Source organism: Alosa alosa, chromosome 9 (genome assembly GCF_017589495.1).
Source record: "Alosa alosa isolate M-15738 ecotype Scorff River chromosome 9, AALO_Geno_1.1, whole genome shotgun sequence".
In the NCBI taxonomy this organism is placed as follows: Eukaryota; Metazoa; Chordata; class Actinopteri; order Clupeiformes; family Clupeidae; genus Alosa; species Alosa alosa.
This window is the reverse complement of record NC_063197.1, coordinates 16,929,429-16,942,105: the sequence shown is the minus strand read 5'-3', so window position 1 is coordinate 16,942,105 and position 12,677 is coordinate 16,929,429. Positions and strand designations below refer to the sequence as shown.

Here is a 12,677-nt window from a genome sequence, read left to right as displayed (position 1 = left end):
ATCCATTTCAAACCTGTTTACACATTGTTACCAAGCCATGCAGATCTACAATAGCCTGTCAATTGCTACATAAGCTTATCATTTATCAAAGCACACCCTCACCGGAATAACTTCAAGCATGTCATTATGTGGGCCTACACACATCACAGCAATTCACTTACATCTCTCTTTGTATGCACCTCCTTGTTGAGTCAGGCAAGCTGAACAGTCTATCTTTCAAAAAAGCTATTTTTAGCAATATTTTCAATCCTCTTCTTTCTCATGTGACAATGAGATATAGATAGGACAGTTAAATCCATGGAAGTCATGATACACCAGTTTAAATCCTTATATTGAGGAAGTCCGTTCAGTTCATACAAATAACTGCTAATAATAACTGCTAATACACTGCACATATTTATATTTCATTTATATTTCTCTAAACCACCTTCTGTAAACCAACTGTATACTACTGTCTACATTGCACTATATTTAGTGTCCCGTCTTTGCGCCACCTGTCTATACTTGTATATCACATTGCACTTTTCTGCTTTTTTGCACTTCTGGTTAGACACAAACTGCATTTTGTCGTCTTTGTACTTTTACTCTGCACAATGACAATAAAGTTGAATCTAACCTTAAAAAAAAAATTAGTGAACGAACCTAGTTAAATCAAGGTAAACACTTTTAATAAAGGTTTCCAAATGACACACAAATAACCTTTAACCAATCATCCAAGTGATACCTGATCCATCACATTAAAGATGTTTGAGTCATGCCTACCCCATGAGCCAGGTCAACCTGATCAACTATTTGTTCTGTGTGAACACCAGACACGTGATATTTTTACGGCCTGTAGTGTGTGAGGTGAGCAACTCCGATCACTGCAGTGCATACATAACACAATCAACAAATACAACACACTCAACTAATACAATAGAGACAGAACTGTGCTGAATGAGATGAGATACCTTTATCAACTTTATTGGTGCTTCCATGAGATGCAGTCAATATAAAGGAGCAGGTAGTAGTCCACTCTCCACACTTGTCATTTAAAGCGTCCGAGTCAGCTTCATTACGGATGCCGAATTTGTTAACTAGAAATCACCAAACTCAATGAGTGTTGTACTCCACCAACATGTTTTGTGAGTCCATGGATTAAATCCATGTATAGTAAATAAATTAAGGCATTTCCTGAACTTAAAACATCACATTGAATATTCCTTATTCCTGCTTTATGGATGTGCTTCAGCCAGTGTGAAGGCATCTCCAACTAATAGACACTGACAGTGATCAGGGGGTAAGAATGAAGCATTTACATGCCAGGACCTCATGCAAATCCTCCAAGCTCCTTCCATGAAAAAGAAGAGAAAGGAAAAAAACACATTCCAGCAAGGGAGACAGAAAGAAAAATGTTTTTGGATTTGGGGGTGAGATGAAAATGCCCTTGTTTTCCTGTTTTGCGGATGATGTTTGGAGCTGGAGAAGTAGTGGTACGGTCCCACAGCAAGGGTGAACAGGTGGGGAGGGAGGAGGTGTCCAGTCACGATAGCATTGATCTCTATCCACAGGCTATCCATTCCTCAAAGGGGACGCCATCCATTTGAGCACCAACTGAAGGACATTATTGATTTGGCCGCTTAATTAAAAAAAGATGACCGTGAGTGGTGGTAGAGTAGAGTGTGTGTGTGTGTGTGTGTGTGTTGGGGGTTTGGGGGTGGCGTGACAAGGTGGGATGTGTTTTACTCACCGCCTCCTGCTCTACTCCTTTCCACCAATCTCGGCGTCCTAAGAGCTCATCTGATACAAGTGCCATGTTGAGGCCAGTTAGCTATTGACCTCACACCATTTTTTAAGAGCAAAATCAAATCAATTCCCAAATAAAATTTACCATTTAAAATAATATTATAATAATTATAATAATAATAATAATAATAATAATAATAATAATAAAAATCCTGTACATAATAAGCGCTTGGGTTTTACCTTTATCACTAATTTCACCATCTTCTCAGTACAGTTGCTGCTTTTTATTATTTCTGTTTGCGGATTGGCTGAGGCGAGAGAAGAGCACCTAAAGCGAGTGATGCACATGGCGGATGAGGGGGAGCTTGTGCAGAGTGTTGGCAGTAGCGCCGCTCTCCAGATGCCCCGACAAATGGATCTCGCCAGGTGGTGCGCACGACTAACGCCAGCATATGGCAGACCTGCCGACCGCAGGCTTGTAAAGCTCGCTGAATGGAAACTCTCCCCCATATCAACCCAACGAGATGGAAAAAGGTCACCAATTTCCTTTCATGTCTAGTTCCCCTTTCTTTCTTTTTTCGTGTGTCCCAAGTGGACAAATGCAACGCAAGTGTTACACAAACCTCTGCAATATTGACGAGTCCCCAATGACTGACAAATACTGCAGGGTGGATGTTATGGGCAAAGTGGGGAGTCCCACATCATGTGCAAAAGGACCTGCGGAGAAAAGACCTCCTATCGCTTGCGGCGTGTGTGTGTGTGTGTGTGTGTTGGGGGGGGTTTCATAACCATGATGGGCTTCTTCCAGGATCGTGGTTGTTAGGCAGCAGCACATCCGTAGCCTTGTGTGAAGTAGAACAAGTGATATGGAGATAAGTGATGATCCACAGTCAGTGTTTTCTCAATAGGCCAAATGGAGGGTTTGGTGAAGAGATCCAAGATATACAGAATATAGTCTGTGTGTTATGTAAGAATGTATGAACTTCTTCAACTATACTTCACTCCCTTTCTCTCTGTCATGTTTCTCTGTAGCGCCATTGGACTGCAATAGGACCTTAATAAGTCAAATGTAATTTTGGCATCTATTATATATAAATATACAGAATATATGCCAATGCTGGGAGAGAAAGAGAGAGAGGGATAGACAGAGAGAGAGAGAGTATGTGTTTAAATGGCACTTGCTAACCTAATTATTATTGGGTAGATGCGGCAGAGATGTGTGTGATCAGTTTACTTATATTGAGATGAACCGTCAGTGAACATGCAACCGGTTTTAGAAATCTATGGGAATTTAATAATACAGTCAATTGGGATGATTTCATTTTGGGGTGTTGTGTGCATAGTTGTTAAACAGTTCTTGTTAAGTCATCATTGTTGCCACCGTTTCCTGATTGGTGGGCCGATCGGTTGCCTGTTCACTTGGTGTTGTAAGAAGTGAAGCGCTGGTTTAGAGGGTTCTCGGGGGACTTGGTCCACTCTTTCTTGAGCAGCTGTTTGAGCTGCGACAGACGCATGTTGGGATTCTCTTTCTTCAAGCGTGGCATGTTCACCTCTTCATAGGCAGCGAAAGCAGCCTTCATCCTCCGCTCAGGGTGCCTGTCTGACTCTTCCTTCGTGCTACAGAAATAGAATATAAATGGTTACGTTTTCAAAATGTTTCTACTGACCTCAACTGCTCACCTTCCATCTTTGAAGGAAAAGTTTATGAAATTGAAGTGCATTTACATCACAGGGTCATGGGCTTCATGGTCACTAACTAAAAATATTAATAAAATAAAACATAAAACATCATACTCTGCATATGTCTACTAAGCTCATCACTATGCTATTCCATACTGCATACTTTTAAAATGGGAGAGTCTCATCAAAACCCTCTCCTTTTGTGGGCAAAATGACCTTGACTAGTCATCATACACAAACAACTCCACAAGGTCCAAGCCACATACCTGAGCACTGCGATAGCATCCTCGATGGTTCTGGCCTCAACGGACCCCTCTTCCGGGATGATCCGGTTTATATTCTCCTCCAAGGGTGTCTCAAGGTGACTCTTCTCTGTGGGGAGGAGGAAAGAGGTTGGATCAAAAAGGTGCCTGATGGATGAATGGCTTGAGGGAGGTCCTTGAATAAAATTGCTTGATTCAGCAACATTCAGAAGTCATTTTCCTACCGGATACACTTCGATAAAACAAGATCCAATTATTGCCCTTCCCTAAAAAGACCATTAGATGAATGTTTACTTACAAAGGTCTTCAAATCATTATCAATCAACTTACAATCACTAAAAGCAAATATTTAGCAAATTTAAAACAGCAAATTCAACAGTTATGTGAAAAAAACAGTAAATTCACATTTCACAAGACACAGAAAGAGATCACTGCTGAAAAAAACAGCTGACCAGCTTGTTTGACCATCCTATGATGGTTGACCAGCAAAACTCTTGCAAAAACATACCTTCAGCTGGTTTACCCAGCTTATGATGGTAATTCAGTTGGTTTTGCTTGTCGTTACAACTCAAGCTGGTCATTTTAGCTGGTGTTGCTGGTTTAACTGGTCATGCCAGCTTATGTTGGTCATTCTAGCAAACCAGCATGTGTTGACCATCTTACACCAACAATGTCAAGCTTGGTAGGTTGGTCACCAGCATGACCACTTACACCAGCTGTATCCCACATGACAGGCTGGTCACACCAGCATGACCAGCTTCCTCATATGGTCACACCAGCATGTCCACCTGGTGGCTCAACCAGCTACACCAGCAAGAGCTGGAGGAAAACCAGCAGAGACCAGCTAAAACCAGCTACCAGCATAATCTGGTTTCTAGCTGTTTTTTTTCAGCAGGAATTACAAAATGTAACAGAGGAATGTCAGAAAAGGAATGTCAGAAAAGGAATGTCCGAAAAGGAATGTCCGAAAAGGAATGTCCGAAAAGAACAAAGAGAAAGAAATAGAGCAAGTAAAGAAATCCAGTAAAAAGATAAGGTTAACAAGCAAAGTAGTAGATTCTAAATAACTACATAGGTGTGCAAGAGAGAGTAAAATCCCCTCACCTTTCTCCTTGACCTCTGCTGGCTTCGGCTCTTGCTCCTTGCGCAGCGTCTCCTCGATCTGAGCTCGGGTCACCTTGGTCGCTGCTGCGGCTGCGGCCGCTGCAGCCGCCTCCCTGGCCTTGCCCTTCACCCTGGCATCCTCCTCGTCCAGAAGCCTCTGGTTCTCCTTCTTCCTCTCCAGGGCCTCCAGGCGTTTCTTCTCCTTGTCCTCCTGCAAGCAAACCACAATCATAGGAGGAGTGCATGAGAACTTACTCAGCAAATGGCTGCAAGCATGAGGGGCAGACATTTAGACTGTGTCTAAGAGGACAAGGAGACAGCGAGAATATACTTATAACTATTCTTATAACTACGTCTCCACAACATTGCCCTTCTTGCCTTTCCACTGAATATAGTGCATCCACCAAGGCACCAAGAGAGGAGGATAAGTTTAATCAATAAAAATCAATACCCAAATTCTTAGAGAAAACAGAAAAAATATGGTATGCCACAAATGGTGAAACGGAAAGGTGCACAACCTCATAACGAATACATAATCAATATTTTCACTTATCATTTGATTGATTTAGCATATTAGTTCATGGCAGATTTGACCCACATGGCAGATGGCTCCCCTAATAAACCTGTAGGATTCGCAGCAAATTAATTTCAAGTTCCTCCATAGGTGTGCCATACATGCAGAGGTCTACTTGGAAGATTTAATTTAAGGTGTGCAATTCATTTCATCCAAGAATAATAGGAGTGGACATTAAGTATGTTTTGACTCTTGTTCCTGATTTGTGAGGAGAATGGCAGTACTGTACCTTGTGCACACAATGTGTTTCATATTTCTGACGAAAACCCTACATACACAAAATGTGTGAGTGTCACATAGGTCTATGCATGGAACTAGCACTGGCACGGTGTCCATCAAGACTGACACATTTGGTCCATTGGCTATACTGTATATTAGGGACGACAGATTGACCAGTTAGAATAGAAATCCGGTCCTGTTTTTAAAGACATCATGGTCAAGATCACCTGAGAGCCAAGCAAGCAAGGGGATTACACCAGAGTGCCTGCACTGAGAATTGAAATCCAGGTCAACAGAATCGAGGAGACACTTTAGACGACTCTCCGCACACACACACACCCCATCCCCACTTCTAAACCTTCTAGTCCCCACCTGATGGGTGCAGGTCTAGACAGACAATCAGTCTGCTCGTGCTTGTCCCTCCAGACAGAATGATATTTTTACATGGCAGGCGGTGAGCACAGGCATCCAGGAGAATCACTGCAACAGACAGCAGCAAAATAAAAGAAGGACCAGGATGGGGTGGGAGGGAGAAAAGAATCAGGTCAGAGAGAGATGTCTGTACTAACTTGAGAGTGTGAGAGAGGTTCAGGTTACCAGGCTCACATGTGGGCCAATGATATATGGCAATGTAATTAAAAGAGTAGTAGCGCACGCAAAAGCCACAATGCAGCCTCCTCGTCCTTCACTCGCTCAAGCGAGCCGCGGCTCCGATAAGCCGGCCTGGTGTCAGGTGTCGGCGGCGCTGTAACAAGAGGCCCGGGAACAGGGTGTGATTTAGCATTTTAACCACAGCCACTTAGGGAAGTGGCCAGGCCCGCGGACCGGCCGGCCTGCGGTGCTGCCGTTTCACCCCGGGTGCCCGCGCGAGGACCGCACCGACTGAATTATGCATGCGGAGGAGAGCATGGGAGCCCAGAGAGGGGAGGGACGGCAGGAAAGCGGATAGGGAAAGCGAGTGCGATGGGGGTGAGGAGCAAAGGCAATTGGGACACCGGGGGCAAGGAGAGAAAGGAGAGAAAGGAGTGGGTGAGAGGGCCACTGTGGTTGTGGGTGAAAGAGGAGGGTAGAACGGATGGAGGGAGGAACAAGACCAACGGAGTAGTATATAGTAGTAGTACATCAGTAGCATTTAGGAGGAGGGAGATCAGACGGATCAACGGAAAGAAATGGAATGTAAATAAGAGTGTGAGAGTAGAGAGAGATGCACAAAGGAGGACAGAGAGGTAGGGATGAGAAATGTGCAGGTGAAGGAGAGAAGGGTGAGGGGAGACTTGAGCGGGAGAAGGGAAGAAGCGCACCTCCAAGATAAAAAGCGCCAACAGCCCACTGCTCGACCTCTCACGAGAGTCCACTCTGCACATCGCGGTGGCAGGATCAGCTAGCAGGCCAGTCTCCAGGGGTCATCAATCACAACGTGTGACTGTCAGGTTCAGATCACCTTCCCGTTCTCATTATGACAGAGAGGCTTCTTCTCCTTCTCTTTCGGCTTCTCCTCATTCCTCCATTCTTTCTTTATTTCCTTTATTTCCATCCTTCTCCTCATTCCCTTTTTAGCTTTGATGGAGCTTAATTTCCTGTGTAACCTCACACCCTCCTACCATCGACCCATTAAGTTCTAGATGAATGGTCCTCCCTGGGATCCCGAGTTGATTAGAATATAAGAGGAGCCTCCTGAGACACTAGAGGAAGATGGGGAAAAAATGACTTGGATGGCAGTTGTGATGACCGTGCAGGAGCCGGTGGGAGGGTTGGGATTGGCCACTGGGGTGCGACAGCTGTGCAACTCCAACCCCCACCCCCCCCCCCCACCCCCCAGCGCAGAAGTCAAAGTGTCCTGTGATCCGTAGTACCAGTCGGACAAAAAGTTCAGAGCGGCTCACCTTGGCACAGTCCCAGGCCTGCTCTCGAGGAAAGAGTTGGCAGACGTGGCATGCCCACTTTGATCAGTGTCAAAGAGCATGGGTTGAGAATAGAGAAGGGTACCGTGTCGCAAACAGGGACAAAACACAAGAGGTGACTGCCAGTGATGCAATATAGAATAGCCCTTGGGTGACAGGAACATCTAGAACTTCAAAGGAGAGGCCAGTGAACCACACTGTTTTTCTACTACCGTAAGCTGTATGTTGGCTTTGCCTCAGTAATAACTCCCAATATTCAGGGATCAACATAACCATGGCCCGATAGCACAGGCCCACAAAATGTTACCTACTCTGTGACCACTAATCATCCCACAATACTGTGATAGTAATATTAAAGTTCCTCAAAAATATCTAAATTCCTACAGTTATTTACACAAATACCCCAAATCATTTGCCCCTTTTAGTTTAATATAGGATTTTGTTACGTTTTGCCTCTAGTACTCTAGTAATTCCAATTATTCAGTGTACTTTTCACGATATGGATGCTCTACAGCGTTTATAAATAACCATCACATACTTTAGAAACAAATCCTGAAAAGACCATCCAAACAAACAAAAATCCACAAGGGAAAAAACAAGGATCCACAGCGCTGCCTGTTCTGATGTTTCAAGATCTGCTGTTGATCATCTGCCCCTTTGGCTCTGGAGTGACTACTACAGTATCAGCATCTGCTGGTCCCCAACACTGAACTATGCTGCCATCATGTGGTCAGAACTAGTGGTGTAACACATGGACTATCACCTACAGGTCAGCATGCATGTGAACTGTGGATCAATGGCCAAGTTTAACTAGATGTAGCGCAGAGCACTAAAAAAATAAATCCTACGCTTATCGAGATATTCACAGAAAACTGTGTCCGGCTATCTACAGGCCACTTGGTGTACAATCACTAATATAGTGGATTTTAGGTTCATCCTGAAGTTTCCCCCGAAAGTCGAATATCCCTGACTTTTTGTGAGTAGTGTATATTAATTTATTGTATGGCCCACCATGAACGGAATTCCACGAAACTCGGCATGCATTCAGAAGGTGTCATAATGATCCTACTCTTCATGACTCACTCATGTCAGCCAAAGATACCTTCGCTGCGCAGCAGTCATAATACAGTGATGGCCAAAAGTATTGGCACCCATGCTAAAGTTGACTGAAAAGAGGAATATAAAATCATCTTTTGGAAATTGATCTTAATGCCTTAAGTGAAAAATGAGGAAATATCTAACCTCTAAGGACACCAATTTTCTTAGTGAATGAATAATGTATCATAAATAAATAAATGTTCTTCCTTAAAATACAGGGGTCATAAGTATTCCCACCCCTATGTTAAATTCCCATACAGACATATTAGCTGGTTTGATGCTCATTGAGCTCAATGCAAATCAAACCAGCTAATAGGCTAACTGAAATAACACCCATGCCAATCTCTAGGTATGGTGAAGGGTGCGAGATGATGTGGGGCTATTTTAATTCCAAAGGCCAAGGTAACTTTATCAGGATGCACAGTATTCTGGATCCATGAAATAACTGGCCTTTAAAATAAAAATCTGCCTGTCTCTATGGGAATTTAAGATAGGGGTGGGAATACTTATGACCCCTGTATTTTAAGGAAGAACATTTATTTATTTATGATACTAAGACTACTATTATGATACTAATAACATACTATATTATTCATTCACTAAGAAAATTGGTGTCCTTAAAGGTTAGATATTTCCTCATTTTTCACTTAAGGCGTCAAAATCAATTTCCAAAAGATGATTTTATATTCCTCTTTTCAGTCAACTTTAGCATGGGTGCCAATACTTTTGACCATCACTGTAGTGTGAACCATAAGAGTGTTTTGTACTGCTGTTGCTTTCCTATTGTTCATTGAAGGAAAAGTATCATCACGCCTTGTGTGGATAGGAAATTTTCACATCATCACATCAGATATTTCATCTAAGATGCTTTCACATGAATTGCCTTACATCAGGTTTGCCAGCCAGTGTTATATTGTGCCAACTGTGGGTGTTTTTCAAAACGATATTCTGAGGTGTATTTGTTGGACCATTTTCTTCAGGAGCTCCAACATAATTTTATACAAATCTCTTACTTCCTTTATCTGTTAATATAGCAACACTGACAAAAGGCCTAGAAGCTAACTTGGCTTTTGTAATGAGCAAACAGCAAAAAGTCTCCCTTCAAAATAAATGTGCATTATTCATTTTTAGGGATACACTGCGAAATTCTCGGCCGATACAGATAAGATGTACAAAATAATAATTTAGCCGTTAACTGATGCCGACACTATTTTATTTGTTTGTTTACTTAGTTTTTTTGTTGTTCATTTAGGAGAGTGGAAACAAAACTACTCATTTGCCTGTGAGTCTGAAAAGGTGAGCATCATTGGACTGGATATAATGTTATGATAATGCTTACCTACCATACACAACAGAAGCCCTCTGAACTTGCTCAAAGTGGAGAGGGAGGGGTAACTGAATGAGAGGTATGGGCTAGTTAGATGGTCATGAAATAGTCTTGCCTTTGGTCATTGCAAGTGTTTCTTGGATTTGCTTTACCTTCATTTGGATACAGGCCCATTTTCCTCACTAGTGCAGGAGCTGCACTTTTCACTGTTAAAAATGTCCCAACCACTCCCTTTAAAGGTGCAACCTTCGATTCTAATACAATACATTCTTGTTGAATTCATCAAATTGCACCTAATGGTTCTCTAGCTGTAAGTTCAGTGTGTGCAGTCAGAAACTCCTGTGTTCGTACACAGTACTGGCCCTGTGGAAGGGACAAACATTTTGAATGATGTGATGCTGTGTGCAATCAATGTGAGGACACTGGTTTTACCTTACGCTGTTCTTTCCTCATCACATGTTTGTCATTATCTTCCCATAGTGCATCCTCAAGCTCCTTCTGCTTGCGCGCATCTGCAACGGCCTTGGCCTCTGCTTTTCGGGCCCGCGCAGTGGCCGACTTGGAGTTCTCACCCTGGAACTTCTTCGGCATCCCCGAGAATACTCCAGTGCTGGAAAAGACTGAAACATAACATACACGATCCATTGGTTTCTCTATTAAAGCAACACCAAAGAACTTTTCCTCTGCCGCACGCACGCTATTTGTTTATCCAGCAACGGCTTTGCAAATAACGATGTCCATAGACAAGGTAGAATATGTTGCATGATTTTATGAAAGTACGATGTATTGCGACATCATGAGAGTCAAATTTGTAGTTTCTTATGTCTCATTCCATTGAACTACAAACCCGCTACCCGATCTGGCAAACTTACATAGTGCGGTTATAGCCGATAGAGGGTCGCGAAGCGAATGCAGAAGTGCCGTTCACCCTGTTACGAGTTGATGAACCACGGAAACAATTTTGGAAACATTAATTTAAGGTACAAAAAAACTCTTTGGTGTTGCTTTAAATGAGCATCTACGCACACCAACTCTAATCAGTTCTCTTATGTTAAGGGACTTACTCTCAATTATACTTAAAGGCATTCTATCACTCCTATCCACTAACATAAGCACAATCACACATAGAGTAGTTTAACACAAAAAAACGTCCCAAATAAGGTGCAATAAGGTGAAACATCGTTTTTGCCATCTCCATGACTCCAGACTGACAGAGCAGGGACAAAATAAAATATATTATTCCCTGGTGTTACATTACATCAGGGTTTGCTTCAAAAATATTATATTTAGGGCTATCTGTAGAGGAAAACGTAAATGGCATAACCAGCCTTTAAATTTAAGTTATTCCAGCTCAGTCTGTGACTTACTGTATACTGCGTCTGCATGTGACGCTTTTGACCATATACCTAACATTTGGTTTGACAGTTGGAATGCAAAAACATTAACGGCGTGTCACAGGCCAATTGTTTCTTCAGTGGCATATAGGCAAGCAAGGCATCAGAGAAAACATTACGCTGGCACAGCATTTCTGAAACCAGACTGCTAGCTTGTTTCCAAACGTTTAGTCACTGTAAATTCTATGTAGACATGACGACACGAGTTAGATAAATCGTTTAAAAGTGTTCAGCGCAAACACACGCCTTTGCTTTGGGGTTACAATGCAACCGTTTCCACGACTGAGTCAGCATAACACCGATAACGTCAATTCATGTTAAAAACTGTTCGCCGTCTCTCTTGCTAGGTAATTTATGGGCACGAACCAAATATATGCATCTATGGGCATGGACAGTATGTGTTTCGTGCAAAAGAGTAAGTGAATCGCACACTGCTGTGAATGTCACACTAATGAGCAAGTCGTTACTTTTAGTTAGGAAACAAATGAGACATACGCAGTCTATACGACACAAACCACAGTGGCATGTCAATCCTCAAGCTAAAGTTAGCTTTAAAAATCATGAACGGTTTCAAATGGCTAGATGCATTGCTGACATTGGTGATCGTAGCACTAGCTAGCTAGCTAGCTATCAAGTGCAAACATGTGATTTTATTTTGATAGCGTTATCAAAATATAACTTATACTTGTTTTACTTGAAAGGCGTATGATATTCTGTATCTAGAGGTTTATTGATCATTGACTGAACATCAACCAGCTATCTATTATTAAGCCCAGATAACTTTAGAGACAATGTACAGAACTTATATGATAACCAGTCTCATTTGGCGCAGGCCAACTAGCAATGCATTAGCCTTTGAACATGCTCAATGGAATAGAAGCTAGATGTAACGTTAGCCTCACCACTGGCTAGTTAGCTCGTCGTATTTCACTCTGACAAATGCTGAATAGTGGGTTTACGAGTTGTCTGTCTGTGCGGAAAATACTGGATACACTTACACGAGAGTGACATAAAGAGAGATATTTTGTATGCACTTACCTCAGCTGTTTTCGCTCCGGTATGAGCCTCCTCCAAGGTAACGTTACCAGCCTGGGCTCTGCTGTAGCATAGCATGTAATGTTAGCCGTTCAGCAACAGACATCAGTTTGTTTGGGTCCTTCGTGCCAAATGACAATTTTTAATGACGCAACACCATAATAGAGAGCCACTCACATTCATTGTTGACATTTCACTATCTATCTAAAGTTATAAAGTGTTATTATTATTGTTATTATTATTATTATTATTATTATTATTATTAGTAGTAGTAGTAGTAGTAGTAGTAGTTTAAGAGAATTGCTGATCAGTGGTTGAGCCCAAAAATAAGGCCCTTGCAGGCCTTAACGTCAGAAT

At 42.3% G+C, this 12,677-nt stretch overlaps 1 protein-coding gene across 1 annotated transcript; it reads right to left on the bottom strand.

Annotated features, from left to right (window-relative positions):
• Positions 1 to 646: 646 nt before the first annotated feature.
• Positions 647 to 12,449, bottom strand: ccdc124 (coiled-coil domain containing 124). The gene is made up of 5 exons (XM_048252845.1): positions 12,324 to 12,449; positions 10,324 to 10,511; positions 4,773 to 4,983; positions 3,672 to 3,777; positions 647 to 3,342 (listed from the first exon to the last, which is right to left on the bottom strand). The coding sequence occupies exons 2-5, from the start codon at positions 10,480 to 10,482 to the stop codon at positions 3,141 to 3,143; spliced, it is 678 nt and encodes a 225-aa protein (XP_048108802.1). The 5' UTR covers positions 10,483 to 10,511; positions 12,324 to 12,449; the 3' UTR covers positions 647 to 3,140.
• Between the last annotated feature and the right edge of the window lie 228 nt (positions 12,450 to 12,677).

Coding starts and splice junctions, on each gene's coding strand:
- ccdc124 (XM_048252845.1), bottom strand. CDS start 10,482: ATGCCGAAGAAGTTCCAGGGTGAGAACTCCAAGTCGGCCACTGCGCGG. Junction 3,778..4,772: donor AGCAGAGGTCAAGGAGAAAG/GTGAGGGGATTT, acceptor TCCTCCCCACAG/AGAAGAGTCACCTTGAGACA. Junction 3,343..3,671: donor GATGCTATCGCAGTGCTCAG/GTATGTGGCTTG, acceptor CTATTTCTGTAG/CACGAAGGAAGAGTCAGACA.